This window comes from Theropithecus gelada, chromosome 20, assembly GCF_003255815.1.
Source record: "Theropithecus gelada isolate Dixy chromosome 20, Tgel_1.0, whole genome shotgun sequence".
NCBI lineage: Eukaryota > Metazoa > Chordata > Mammalia > Primates > Cercopithecidae > Theropithecus > Theropithecus gelada.
In genome coordinates, this window is record NC_037688.1 from 46,233,171 (window position 1) to 46,247,778 (window position 14,608).

At 48.7% G+C, this 14,608-nt stretch overlaps 1 protein-coding gene across 1 annotated transcript in view; it reads left to right on the top strand.

Annotated features, from left to right (window-relative positions):
- Nucleotides 1–14,608, top strand: part of ZC3H18 (zinc finger CCCH-type containing 18) — a 68,295-nt gene that overhangs the window by 20,085 nt on the left and 33,602 nt on the right. The window contains exons 5-7 of the mRNA XM_025369895.1: nucleotides 9,444–9,592; nucleotides 9,886–9,978; nucleotides 11,052–11,209. Coding sequence (XP_025225680.1) covers nucleotides 9,444–9,592; nucleotides 9,886–9,978; nucleotides 11,052–11,209 — 400 coding nt within the window. The remainder of the gene's footprint in view (nucleotides 1–9,443; nucleotides 9,593–9,885; nucleotides 9,979–11,051; nucleotides 11,210–14,608) is intronic.

A 14,608-nucleotide genomic window follows, 5' to 3' on the forward strand; every position in this document is an offset into this window, starting at 1 on the left:
AAAAAAAAAAAAAAAAAAAAAAAAAAAAAAAAAAAAAGAAAGCAGAAGCTAGATAAGGCAGCATTTTTGCGGCTTAATCAGGCATTATCAATAACTCATTTCAGAAGTATTTTTATTCTGTAGAGCGAGGTAATACGATACAGAGGAAGTGGCTGATTCTTATCGTTTTCTAGATCATGTCTCCTGCTGCTTCTTTGTTGTGAGAAATTTGGACTTAAATGTTTCTGCCTACCTGCAGTTTTTATGAAATTGAAATTCATCAGTTTATGATCCCTGCAATAACAACAAGTTATTTTAAAAACAAAATGAAGTTTGTTGTGTTGGCAAGGATATGGAGATGTTAGAGCCCTCATTCACTGCTGGTGAGAGGGTAAAACGGTGCAGCTGCTTCAGAAGATAGTTCCTCAGAAGCTGCTGGCTACTCACTGTATGACCCAGCAGTTCAACTCCAGGTATGCATCCAAGAGAAATGGACACGTGCATTTATGTGAAAGCTTGTGCGCGAATGTTCACAGCAGCATGACATGCAGTAACCAAAGAGAAGAAACAACCCAGGTACGCGACAACTGAGGAATGGATGAACAAGTGTGGCCTGTCCGTGCACTGGAATGCTGCTTGGCCATAAAGGGAATGAAGCACTGGCTCACGCCACAATGTGGACAGACCTTGAAGATGTGCTGAGTGACAAAAGGGAGCACAGAAGGCCACAGGTCCACAGAGACAGAAAGCAGATTGTGACTCACGCCACAATGTGGACAAGCTTTAAAGACACATGCTGAGTGACAGAAGGGAGCATAGAAGCCAACAAATCCACAGAGACAGAAAGCAGATTGATTCATCATTGCCTGGGCTAGGTGTGGAGAGTAATAGCTAGTGAGTACAGAATTTCCTCTTTAGGGTGATGGAATGTTCTAGAACTAGCTAGTGGTGATGCTTACACAACTTTGTGAATATACTGCAAACCAGTGAATCGTACACGTTAAATGGGAGTATTTTATGTTATGTGAATTGTATCAAAATTAGAAAATTATTTTCTTAGAAAAAAGTTGGTGGCTGGGTGTGGTACCTCGTACCTGTAATCCTAGCACTTTGGGAAGCTGAGTTGGGAAGATCACTTGAGCCCAGGAGTTCGAGACCAGCCTGGGCAACATAACAAGAGCCCATCTTTCTTTTTTAAATTACTTGTAGAGACGGGGTCTCAGTATATTGCTCAGGCTGATCTCAAATACTAGGCTCAAGCAGTCCTTCTACCTCAGCCTCCCAAGGTATGGGGATGACAGGCAGGAGCCACTACCCCGGCCTCTCCTAGCTTTATCTCTGTGACACATTGTGATATAATTGCTTAGTGGACACGTTGAGATTTGTGACCAATTGACAACAGAATGCACTGGGAACACAACTCGCTCACATTTTAGAGATCCGGGCTTTGTTTGCGCCTGCCCAGCTCCACGGCACGTACACAACAACTGGAGCTGTAATTCTTCGTGGGCTGTTTTTACCTCTCATGGGCCTGAGTTGGATCATTGGACACAAAGTTGTGTCCACAGGGGAGTAAGTAGCACCTTCTTTAAACTGTGTCCCACTTTGGGTTTCTTTCTTTTTTTTTTTTTTTTTTTTGAGACGGAGTCTCACTCTGTCACCCAGGCTGGATGGAGTGCAATGGTGGGATCTCGGCTCATTGGAACCTCCACCTCCAGGGTTCAGACGATTCTCTCGTCTCAGCCTCCCAAATAACTGCGATTACAGGCATCTGCCACCACCCCCAACCAATTTTTGTATTTTTAGCAGACATGGGGTTTCATCATGTTGGCCAGGCTGGTCTTGAACTTCAACCCTGACCTCAGGTGATCCCCTCGCCTCAGCCTCCGAAAGTGCTGGGATTGCAGGTGTGAGCCACCACACCCGGCCCCTACTTTGGGTTTCTGATTTATCCCTCAGTGAACAAGCATCCCAGTCCATTTTTTGGGTCTGATCTCCTTGGCTCTGCTCTCCCCAGTTTTTTTAAATTGTGGTGGAATACCTTTTTTCGTTTTTTTTTTTTTTGAGACAGAATCTCGCTCTGTCGCCCAGGCTGGAGTGCAGTGGCGCCATCTCGGCTCACTGCAACCTCCACCTCCAGGGTTCAAGTGATTCTCCTGCCTCAGCCTCCTGAGTAATTGGAACTACAGGCACCTGCCACCACGCCCAGCTAATTTTTTTGTAGTTTTGGTAGAGATGGGGTTTCACCGTGTTAGCCAGGATGGTCTCAATCTCCTGACCTTGTGATCCACCTGCCTCAGCCTCCCAAAGTGCTGGGATTACAGGCGTGAGCCACCGCACCTGGCTGGAATACCATTTTTTAAGTGTACGGTTCAGTGTTAATACATCCATGTTGCTGTGTCATAACCATCACCACCATCCATCTCCAGGACTTTTTCAGCTTACAGAACTCAAACTCTGTACCTGTGAAACGACTTCTCATTCCTCCCACCAGCCTCCTAGCACCTGCGGTGGTGTTGTCTCTGAATGCTGACTGTTCTAAGTACCACGTACAAGTGGAATCATACAGTATTTGTCCTTTTGTGACTGGTTTATTTTACTTAGCATAATGTCCTCAAGGGTCATCGGTCATCAGGATTTTTTTTTTTTTTTTGGACAGGATCTCACTGTCACCCAGGTTGGTGTACAGTGACATGATCATGGCTTACTGCAGCCTTGACTTCCTGGGCTCAAGCCGTCCTCCTGCCTCAGCTTTCCACATGACTGGGACTACAGGCATGCCACTTTGCCCAGCTAACTTTATTATTTGTAGAGACAGGGTCCCACTGTGTTATGCAAGCTGATCTTAAACTCCGGGGCTTAAGGGATCCTTCTGCCCCTGCCTCCCAAAGTGCTGGGATTAGAGGTGTGAGCCACCATGCCTGGCCTTCTTCCTTTTTAAGATTGGATAATAAGTGCGGTGGCTGATGCCTGTAATCACAGCACTTTGGGAGGCCGAGGCGGGTGGATCACTCAAGGAGTTGGAGACCAGCCTGCTCAACATGGCGAAACCCTGTCTCTACTAAAAATACAAAATTAGCTGGACGTGGTAGAGCATGCCTGTAATTCCAGCTGCTCAGGAGGCCAAGGCAGGAGAATCACTTGAACCCAGGAGGCAGAGGTTGCAGTGAGCCGAGATCACACCACTGCACTCCAGCCTGGGTGTCGGAATGAGACTTGGTTTCACACAAAAAAAAAATCTGACCTCTATTTCTTAGTGTGGAGTAGCCGCGTGGGGTGTATCCTCATCTGTGGATGGACACTTGGGTGGCTTCCACCTCCAGGCAATTGTGAGTAGAGCTGCTGTGAACATGGGCGTAAAAGTCTCTCTCCAGACCCTGCTTTCAGTTCGTTCGCAAGCAGCCTGGCAGTGGAGTTGCGGACGACGTGGTGGTTGTGTGTTTCATCTTTCGAGGAGCCGCCAGGCTGTTTTCCACAGTGGCTCTGCCGTTGGACTTTCCCAGCAGCAGCGTGGAGGTGTCCGGTTTCTCCACGTCCTCACCAGTACTCTGTTCTATTTTTTTGGTAGTAGCCATTCCAGTGGTGGGAGGTAACACCTTCCTGGCTTTTGATCTGCCTTCCCTGAAGGTTTGTGCCGAGCTGTCTGTTTTCATGTGCTCGGTAGCTCATTTGTCCTGGGTCTGCCTTGAAGAAACGTCTTTTGCTCAGTTTTGAATCCTTGCAAAACTGTGTTTAAAGCAGCAGGTCTGAGTGTTGTCTGTGAACCCCTGGGAGTCCATGAGACCCTTTCAGGGGACCCTGAGGTCAAAACTATATTTATTTATTTTTATTTTATTTTATTTTACTTTTTTGAGACAGTCTGTCTCTGTTGCCCAGGCTGGAGTGCAGTGGTATGATCTCAGCTCACTGCGACCTCCGCCTCCCGGGTTCAAGCTGTTCTCCTGCCTCAACCTCCTGAGTAGCTGAGATTATAGGCACAGGCCACCATGCCTGGCTAATTTTTGTAATTTGGTAGTGGCTAAATTTTGTGTTTCAGTTGGTCAGGCTGGTCTCGAACTCCTGACCTCAAATGATCCGCCCACCTCGGCCTCCCATGCCACTTTACTTCATGTCTGTGCTGTAGTAGTAAGAATTGTAATTTAATTAAATCTTACACTTGAGTACAGATGTTTTATTTATTATTATTTATAAGGTCTTTTAAAAAAACTTTACTAAAGTAATATTTATGTGCCATGAAATTGACCCATTTTAAGTATACAGTTCCATGATTTTATAAGTACATCCCTATGATAAAATTTAATTTATAAATTAGGCACAGTAAGAGATTAACAGCAATAGCCAATCATAAAATAGAGCAATTGCAATAAAAATGTGATCATGGTCTCTCAGAAGAGCTCACTTTACTGCACTCAGCCATCTGATGACGTGAGGTGAAACGCTCGCGTGATGACAAGGAGGCCTTGCCATGTGGCATTGGGCCCCTCGTGATCTCCTGCCGATGCGTCAGGAGGAAGGTCATCTGCCCCCAGTGATCGTGGGTCACAGCCACAGTGAGCACAGCACCACCGTGCTCCCAACGGTTGTTGGTGGCCAAGAGGGCTGCTAGATGACTAGTGGGCAGTTAGCGTCGTGGACAGCGTGGATCTGCTGGACAAAGGGAGGATTCGTGTCCCAGGTGGGACAGAGGAGGTCGGCACAAGATTTCATCTTGCTACTCAACACAGAACATCATTTAAAACTTAGGAATTATTTTTGGAATTGTCTAATATTTTCAGACCACAGGTAACTGAAATTGTGGAAAGCCAGAAAGCAGAGGAGGGGTCCTACTGTGCATGTCTCTCAGTACTCGGCATGGCGGAGTGGCAGCGCCGGTAGAGCCCCTGCCAGCACTCAAGTCCAGCGGCCCCAAGGGGAGCACGTGCAAGGCTTGAGCTGCGGCTGACCCTGTGCGCTCTCCGTGGAGCACACATTCATGACGAAGACTGGCAGACATGCCGGGGCATGCAGGTCCGGGTCCTGGCAGGAACAAAGTGAGCCCGTGGCTTCAAGAGGAACAACGGACAGTGTTAGCAGTATTAAAATTGAAGCTTTCAGTTGAAAATTGGTTTGTGTGCTCACCAGCTTCTCGGTGAGTCAGGACTTTCTCAGGTGACCATTGCAGGATGTCACAGAATCATGCCTTTGTAAAAGACCCATTCAAAGTTCAAGATAGACCAATGGATTTCAGAGAAGCCAAGCTGGGAAAGGGTGGTGATAGGATTCGATTGCAGCTCACTGTAAGGAGCCTTCCCATGCTGAGTGTGGTGTCAGGAAGAAGCTCTCAGCACATCTGAAAAGGCTTTTAGATGCCCCTCCCTTTCTAGCTTGAGTCTGTAAGTGGGTCTATAATGTCCTCTCCTGCTTCAGCCACAGCAGCCCTTCATGGCTGATCGCACACAGATGGGAGGCCAGGGGTTTTCCAGGGTTAGCATTCAAGGGATTCGCAGAAAGGCAAAGGATGCCACTCCTCTCACCAAGTATTTTAAACTAGTTTCATAAATATTGGTTACTATTTATTGGATACCTTGTTGTTGTTCAATAATGAGTTATCTTTAAAGGCCTTTCTCAATTTCTAATACCATTATACATGTCAATAGAAATGACCCATGTGAACCAAGGAAACAGGGAATGGATATTTACCGTATTCAAAATCAGAAGAGACATTTAAAGATATTTCATGTGGGCTGTGCTGGAGCGTGAGCTGAGCCTCACTTCCTGCCGTCTCTGTTTAGTTTCTGGATTTTCCACGTTTCCTGTCTGTTTCGCTGATCCAGTTTGGGTTTGTTGCTGCTGAGCATGCAGGTTCCCTTTCTGTAGTTACATTGTTCAGTAAAAAAAAACGAGGCTCAACACAGAGCATGATGTATATTCTCAGGTAAAAGGGGGAATGATTGATGGATGGAGCCCCAGTATATTCATAACTGCCTCTGGCAATGGCCGTGGGGTAGGAGGTCGACTTCACAGTGTACCTTTTAGAGTGGGTGGGTATTTTTTATTTACAAGTATTTCATTTTATTATGAAATATTTCATATATGTAAAATAACACAATGTTTACACAGACATGAAGATTAATAAGAGAGTAAAATAGTTGGCCGGGCGCGGTGACTCATGCCTGTAATCCCAGCACTTTGGGAGGCCGAGGTGGGTGGATCACCTGAGGTCGCAAGCTCAACACCAGCCTGACCAACATGGAGAAACCTCATCTCTACTAAAAATGCAAAATTAGCCAGACGTGGTGGTGCATGCCTGTAATTCCAGCTATTTGGGAGGCTGAGGCAGGAGAATCACTTGAACCTGGGAGGTGGAGGTTGCAGTGAGCTGAAATCGTGCCATTGCACTCCAGCCTGGGCAACAAGAACAAAACTCCGTCTCAGAAAAAACAAAAACAAACAGTTGCTACTGTGCTGACATTCCAGTGAAGAAAAAGACCATCATCCTGCCTTGAAGCCAGACATAGTATTAGACATTTCAGCAGTGAAGGAGCTGCCTCCGCCCCGCTCCAGCAGCCTCTGTCCTTGTCCTCTTCTGGCCTGAGGCCGTGTCTTTGTACGCAATATCTGCAGGACTGTCTTTATACTGTTAGAATCACAATCCACATAAATTTTGGGTTTGAAGTCCCAGTTAGAAACAGAAGAGTATACAGTTTGTATACCAGAAGATCTTTATTTTTGCTTCCATTTTCGGATAATTTCTTTTTTTTTTTTTTAAACAAATTGCTTTTTAAACTATGAAAGTAAGGCTGGGGACGGTGCCTGACACCTGTAATCCCAGCTCTTTGGGAGGCCGAGGCGGGCGGATCACCTGAGGTCAGGAGTTTGAGACCAGCCTGGCTAGCATGGCAAAACCCCATCTCTACTAAAAATACAAAAATTAGCTGGGCATGGGGGTGTCCACCTGTAATCCCAGCTACTCAGGAGGCTGAGGCAGGAGAATTGCTCGAACCCACGAGGCAGAAGTTGCAATGAGCCTAGATCACTCCACTGCACTCCAGCCTGGGCAACAGAGCAAGACTCTGTCTCAAAAAAAAAAAAAAAAAAAGGAAAAATGGACTGGCAGAAGTCGAGAAAATAAAATCTAAAGCCTCTTCCCACATTCCCAACAGTTGGGTGTGTTCCTACACAGATAAAAGTTCACATTTTAAAAAGGTGGATGGGACAGCAGTGTTCTTTTTGCCTGACATCTGCTTTGTGTGTGTCCCAGCTAGATGTGCAGGCCAACTGTGCTGCTTTCCAGAGCCATCTTCCCCTTTACTCTGGCCAGGGGCAGGGCAGCGCTCAGCACCCCCGGGCAGGTGGCTCCTGAGAGCTGAACACTCACCCATCAGCGTCTGGTGTCTGGTGGCAGCCCCACGCTCACCTTCTCGGCTTGCTCTTCGGTGCTTGCTGGTTTGTTCTCTTCTGCCTTATTCCTCTTTTCTCCCCCTGCCAATATCAGTGAGAAAGGATCTTTTTGACAGCAGGTTCGTAGGCGATGTCCTAAAAATTTTTGTAAATAGAAGAACAATAACATTTAGCCACCACCCAGATACATATTCTAGATGAAAAAGTAGCACAGAGGCCGAGTGCGGTGGCTCATGCCTGTAATCCCAACACTTTGGGAGGCTGAGGCGGGCAGATCACAAGGTCAGGAGTTCAAGACCAGCCTGGCCAACATGGTGAAGCCCTGTCTCTACTGAAAATATAAAAATTAGCTGGGCGTGGGGGTGTCCACCTGTAACCCCAGCTACTCAGGAGGCTGCGGCAGGAGAATCGCTGAAACCCAGGAGGTGCAGGGTGCAGTGAGCCGGGATTGCGTCATTTCTCTCCAGCCTGGGTGACAGAGGAGACTCCGGCTGGAAAACCGGAAAAGGCAGTACAGAAAAGCTGTGGTTTCTGTTGTCAGCACTTTTCTGTACTTGGACATTTTTTACGACGAGCTTTTGTTACTTGTTTAGTTACACACGTGATTTTGAATACTGCATGAGTATTTTCAGAGGCAAACCATGGAGAGCTCTGTGGTGTGTTGAGTCTTAGATGTATGACTGCATAGTCGGTTTTTCTGTACATCTCTCTGAGGCTCTGGATTTTTGAACCCCCTATAGAATAACATTTCCCAACCTCTTTTGTTTGTTTTGTTTTGTTTTTTTGAGATGGAGTCTCGCTCTGTCACTCAGGCTAGAGTGCAGTGGCGCAATCTTGGCTCACTGCAAGCTCCACCTCCCGGGTTCATGCCATTATCCTACTTCAGCCTCCCGAGTAGCTGGGACTACAGGCGCCTGCCACCATGCCAGGCTGATTTTTTGTATTTTTTTTTTTTTTTTTAGTAGAGATGGGATTTCACTGTTAGCCAGGATGGTCTCGATCTCCTGACCTCGCGATCCTCCCGCCTCGGCCTCCCAAAATGCTGGGATTACAGGCGTGAGCCACTGTGCCTGGCCTCCCAACCTCTTTTGACTTATGTGTGATCTCTGAAATGCTTTTAGAAATTTTAAAAATTAGTTTGTCATTTTTGCATTTCCAGATAAGCAATTTTAAGTTTACTTTCTTTCATGTTTAATTTGGATTGATATTGTTATTATGTTGTGTTGAGTTGGTTTTAATGCAAGCTTAAGTGTTAATGATGTTTAAGATTAAAACTTTAAATGATTTAAAATCTAACTGCAGTTAACTCATTGAAAAAATTTCTAAAATCACTTAGATACTATATGCCATATTTGGTTTTAAACAATGTATACATATTATCTATTCAAAAAAGTACATTTTTAAAAAGTGATTCAGTAATTAAACACTTAGATGTCTTATATTCTGCACTGAAAAGTCGAGGTTTCCTTTACTAACTCTGATGTTCTGTTGAAGATGAAGTTTTGTGATTGTTATTTATGAGCAAAGTGTAAAAGCCCTGTTTAAATTCCAGAAACATCTTGAAATGCTCTGTGAGAATTTTCATAAGAGAAATGCAGATGTACAGAGGTGGCCAAGGGCACCCTGAGCACACCTGCAGGCTTCTGATCATTGTTAATGCTTCTCATTGATGTCTGTGTCAGCAGAAATACAGTTAACATCCAGGTGTACCTAGATGAGCCTGGGCCAGGGCTGGAAGCAAGGCTCTGGGGCTTTTCTGGTTTAAGGGGAAAATTAATACTCAGACAGTTGGTATGCATGAACTCTCCACAAAGTGACTCTGAAACGGGCTGTTTCCCTGACCAAGGCGCCATGGGTTCCTGGCAGCCTCTGGGGAACTGCTGTGCCTGGGCAGGTGCAGCTGCCTGGCTCAGCCTCTCCAGGCTTATCCCACTCACCTCCCCGTTCAGTCCCCGCTGCTGTGTGGCTCACCATCAGGCCTGGGTAAACATGGCCTCTGCCCTCTCCCACCCCCAACCCCGGCAGCTGCCCTTGTGCAGTTAGGCTCTTGTGGACCCTTTCTGATCTCACTTTTGTTTCCATAGGGAACTGTACCTGGGGAATGAATTGTAGGTTTATACACCCTGGAGTGAACGACAAGGGGAACTACTCCCTAATCACCAAAGCCGACCCCTTCCCGCCTAATGGCGCCCCGCCTCTCGGACCTCACCCGCTGATGCCCGCCAACCCTTGGGTGCGTGATGCCTCTTCTTTCATTGTTAGCACATCAGCCAGCTGAGCTCTGTCTGAATCTCAAGCTTAAGACAAGTCGCTGTGCCTTAGCGCAGGCTCAGTGCCCCCTTTCAGCTGCTTCTGTTGTCCCGAGTGGAAGCAGACCTCGGCTTTCTGGGGACGGAGTGAGGCTTGGTGGAAGGAGAGCAGCCACACGCGGCCAGCTGGTGTTGTAGTTGATGTTTTTACTGTCTGGTTTCTCTGTACACTTGAAAGTTTTACTTTCTCACCTTCTCCCTTCTCATTTTTCAACAGGGTGGGCCGGTAGTTGATGAAATTTTGCCTCCACCCCCTCCAGAGCCCCCAACAGAGAGTGCCTGGGAACGAGGACTCCGGCATGCAAAGGAGGTAACAGAATTCGGCAGAAATCCTGACAAGAAAGATGCTATTACAGGAGTGGTTCTTGACAAAACTGGGATTTCCTCAGTCCAGAGACAGCCATAGAAAGCCCCAGAAAAAAAGCTCCGAAGTTAGGGGTCGGTTTCTGTGGTGTCTTTTTTTTTTTTTTTTTTTTTTGTGTGAGACGGGTGTTTCGCTCTTGTCGCCCAGGCTGGAGTGCAATAGCCCAATCTCGACTCGTCGTAGCCTCCACATCCCAGGTTCATGTGATTCTCCTGCCTCGGCCTCCCAAGTAGCTGGGATTACAGGCACGCACCACCACGCCCAGAAAGATGGAGGATTAGATCTAACTGTCTCAGGCAGCAACCCAGTAGGCCAGGAAGTTCAGTCCAGGGCATACCCACTGTCTTCATGGGGCTGGATCAGCACTGGGCCCCCGACTGGCGCTGCCCAGGAGCACAGGGTGCAGTCTCCAGCCACTCACAGAAAGCCTGGTGAGGCTGCCCTCGCCGCACCCCGGGATCTGCGCCCCATGCTCCTGAGACTGTTCTTCTGGAGAGAGCTGGGGGCTTTCTGGCCCCGTCACTGCACACTCCCTCCCTCTAGGCCCATGTTGGCCCCAGTGTATGAACTTAAGCTCTGGGAACCACTCTGCCGGCACCCAGCCCCGCTTCCTCATATTCCTGGTCAGCCTCTCTGCTGGGAAATGATGGACAAGATGTTCCTCCTCACTCCCTCAGCATGTCACCTCCTTCCCTCTGAGACTCCAGCCACTCCACGTGCTGCTTGTCACTGAGTAACTGAACCGTGAGTTCAGTTCCAAGGGTGGTTGAAGGAAGTGATAAATACCTCACGTGGGCACACGGAGGCTGGGGGCAGCTGTTCATGCAGAGACGGGCACAGACTGCCCTGCCCAGAAAGACGCCTGTGCTGTGCCCGCCCCTCACCCTCGAGCACTTGCAGCCGGCGGCTCCTGCTCCTGGGGGGCTGCTGCGGTCGGGTGGGGCGGCCGCTTTTGTGTTTCCTAACAGCGACGCCCAGTATTCCACTCCGTGTTGACTTCTTTCTTCTTACAATGGTAGGTTTTAAAAAAAGCAACTATCCGAAAAGAACAGGAGCCTGACTTTGAAGAGAAAAGGTTTACGGTGACCATTGGCGAAGACGAACGGGAATTTGACAAAGAAAATGAAGCTTTTCGAGATTGGAATTCTCGGATCCCGAGAGATGTCAGAGACACAGTGTAAGGAATGGCCCCGCCTGCCCCTCTGGTTCCTCCCTGCCTGCGGCCATGTCCGGGGCCCCAGGGTGCACTCGGCCGGGCCCAGCCCCACTTGCTGGAGTCGCAGTGACATGCCTGAGAGCGTTCAGGCATGGTTCTCACAGCTCATCTCAGCTTTTTGCTTCTAGGAAGGAAGCGTTGCGGCTCTGTGCTGCGGGCCTTGACTGGCAGCACTCACACCGCTGTGGTTCCTGAGCTCTGAGAGTTTTTGCAGCTGTCCTCGAGGCCTCTAGAGCCTCCCAAGTCTGTGTTTCTGGCTCCTTACCCTCCCCACATTAGCCAGGAGCCAGGAAATGTGTGGAGGTTGCCACAAGCCAGGAGCATAACAGCTACAGCCTCTTCGCTGTCAGTGCTGTTTTGTCTTCACTGCTTGGCTCCTTCAGGGCATTGATGGCTGGTGTTTTTGTTTTGTTTTGTTTTGTTTTGTTTTTTCTGGGACGGATTCTCACTCTGTCACCCAGGCTGGAGTGCAGTGACACAATCTCGGCTCACTGCAGCCTTCGCCTCCATGGGTTCAAGCGATTCTCCTGCTTCAGTCTCCCAAGTAGCTGGGACTACAGGCGTACACCACCACACCCAGCTAATTTTTGTATTTTTAGTAGAGATGGGATTTCGCCATGTTGGCCAGGATGTTCTCGAACTCCTGACCTCAAGTGATCCGCCCACCTCGGCCTCCCAGAGTGCTGGGATCACAGGCGTGAACCATTGCGCCCGGCCCATTTATGCCTAGTGTTTAAAAATCCTGTCTTACAGAAGAAGTGCCTAGGTTGAAGGGTGGAAGTCAGACCTTGGGGGGATTGCGTGGCATACAAAGTGCTGTTTACAAAACTCTGCCTGTGGGCGGCCCGGTGAGGTTCAGAGCGGGGAACTGGATTGTAATTCGCTCAAATCTGAATTGGCGCTCCATTATGCCGAGGCCTTAGCAGCCCTGTACATTTCTGGTAGCTATTAGGGAATCATAATCACTGTGATTTCTGTCTGGAGTGATAATAAACGGCGCACAGAAAAGGAAGGCGTGCAGTGCGTGCACTCCAGGATTCGGCCCTGTTGACTTGGCCCTGCAAGGCCCTTCTCAAGGCCTTCTTGCTGCGAGCAGGCTCCCCTGGGCTTTCTGCCTGCGGGGGTTGGGGGAGGAAGCCCCGGTGGCCCACACCTGCCCCTGAAGGTGACAACTTAGAGGTTGAAGGGATAGGTATTTAAAGACTTGGTTAAAACGTGTACATTTTCTAATTAAATTTCATGTGGAATGTCAGATCACAGAAAGATGCATTGGAGTCAGAACTCTGCAGGATCCCCGGGGGTGTCTCCTGAAGCCCTGGAGGCCTTTGTGGTTTGTTGTTGTTGTTGTTAGATGTACGTATCGTGTTTCCTGCCCCAGAGCTCGTGCGCACAGAGGACTCTATAAATATGTGTGGGGAATGATGGAATGATGGATCTTAGAACCTGGGCATGATCCTTGACCTCTATTTCCAGTTTCCCTGACTGGAGCAGGGACCTGAAAACTGCCTGCTTGGAAGTGGTTCGGCAGGTCTCTCAGGTTTTTTGGAGTGCCCTCTGTGTGTGTTTTGCATATCAGTGTTGGTTACAGAAACAGGTGTCTCCCATCCTGGCACCAGGTGACAGAAGCTGGCTCCTGGCTCTCTAGCTTCTCTCCCAGGAGCCAGTATCTACACTGTAGGAGGACCCCCAAATGCTAAAGCCTCAGCAGTCAGCGCTGAAAGGTTTTCACTGGTGTCTGAGAGCCAGATTTTTCTGTATGTTTGTGTTTTGTTTGTTTTTATAACTCTGCATGTTACAGTTAACCTGAGGCCTTTTGTGCCAGGCCTCCCCTGAGACCTGGTGAGTAAGGACCTCTGGGAACAGGGTCAGGGTGCATGTGTCACAGTGGCGAGGTGCCCTGGCTGTTTCTGATAGACACAGTGGGAAGAACTGTCAGTCAGCGTCCTGCCAGGAGGGTGGAGACCACCCTATGATTGTCACAAAGAGCATCTAGGGGAAAGTTGGGTCCACCAGATGGCTGCAGAGGAAAACAGTGAGTGGAGGGAGCCAGTGTGACTGGGCTGCTGAGACCCAGAGGGAGGGAGGGAGCTGCGCTGCAAGCTCAGGCGTCTTGGTGCGTGCTGTTGGCAGGAGTGGCTCCCCATGTCACCCAGCCTTCTCGGTCCTACCCGTGCCCGCTTCAGGCTGGGCCTCACCTGGAACAGCTGGCAAAGCGGGCCACAGCTTGTAGGGTGTGCAGGAGGGTGGCTGGCAGCCCAATTGGCCGTCAGGTTCCAGGGCCTTCATGGCACAGAAGAGGCCAAGCCAGCAACACTCGCATGCTGGAATCCTGCTGCGTGACAGGCTTTGCATCCGGTGCCCCTGACCTGTTTTGGGTCACAGCAGGCCAAGGTCAGGGCCATGTCCCTGCTGCACAGGTGAGGAGAGTGCAGCCTGGATTGATAGCTGTGACCTCCTGGCGTGGGGCCTCACCCTCAGCCACGGCTGTCCCAGCAGTAGGTGAGAGGTCAGGTCCTCAGCCCCACCCCGGACAGACTGAGTCTGAAACTCCAGGGAGAGCCCAGCCAGTGGTTTGTTAAAAACAAGCCCTCCAGGTAATTCTGAGAATCATTGATTTTAAGTAATTCCAGGGACATAAACCCTCTAAAGATACCACGTCATTTTATTCCCTAATGTTGACGGTTTTCTGTTGGCTTTTTGAGATGAGGTCTTGCTATGTTGCTCAGGCTGGTCTCCAACTCCTGGACTCAAGCAGTCCTCGTGCCCGAGCCTTCTAAGTTGCTGGGAATATAGACGTTAGCCACCTGATGTTGAGTTTTGCAGATAATTGTCACGTAGAAGCACCTTCATGCAGGCAGGCTTTGCTTACTACGGGATGGAGTAAACACGTCATTGTAGAACCAGTGGAATATGGTGCCTGTTCGAGAAGTCTTCAGGAAATAGTCTGACACTGTATAAAGGACAAGAAAATCGTTTTTCCTTTTGTTGTTGTTGTTTTCCTTTTTTTTTTTTTTTTTTTTTTTTTTGGAGACAGAGTCTCGCTCTGTCGCCCAGGCTGGAGTGCAGTGGCGCCATCTTGGCTCACTGTAGGCTCCTGGGTTCACGCCATTCTCCTGCCCTAGTCTCCCGCGTAGCTGGGACTACAGGCACCCACCACCACACCCAGCTAATTTTTTGTGGTTTTTTTTTTTAGTAGAGATGGGGTTTCACCGTGTTAGCCAGGATGGTCTCGATCTCCTGACCTCGTGATCTGCCCACCTCAGCCTCCCAAAGTACTGGATTACAGGCATGAGCCACCACACCCAGCCTGTTTTTTCTTTTTTTTTTTTTTTTTTTTTTTTTTTTTGGGGGGGTCCCCCC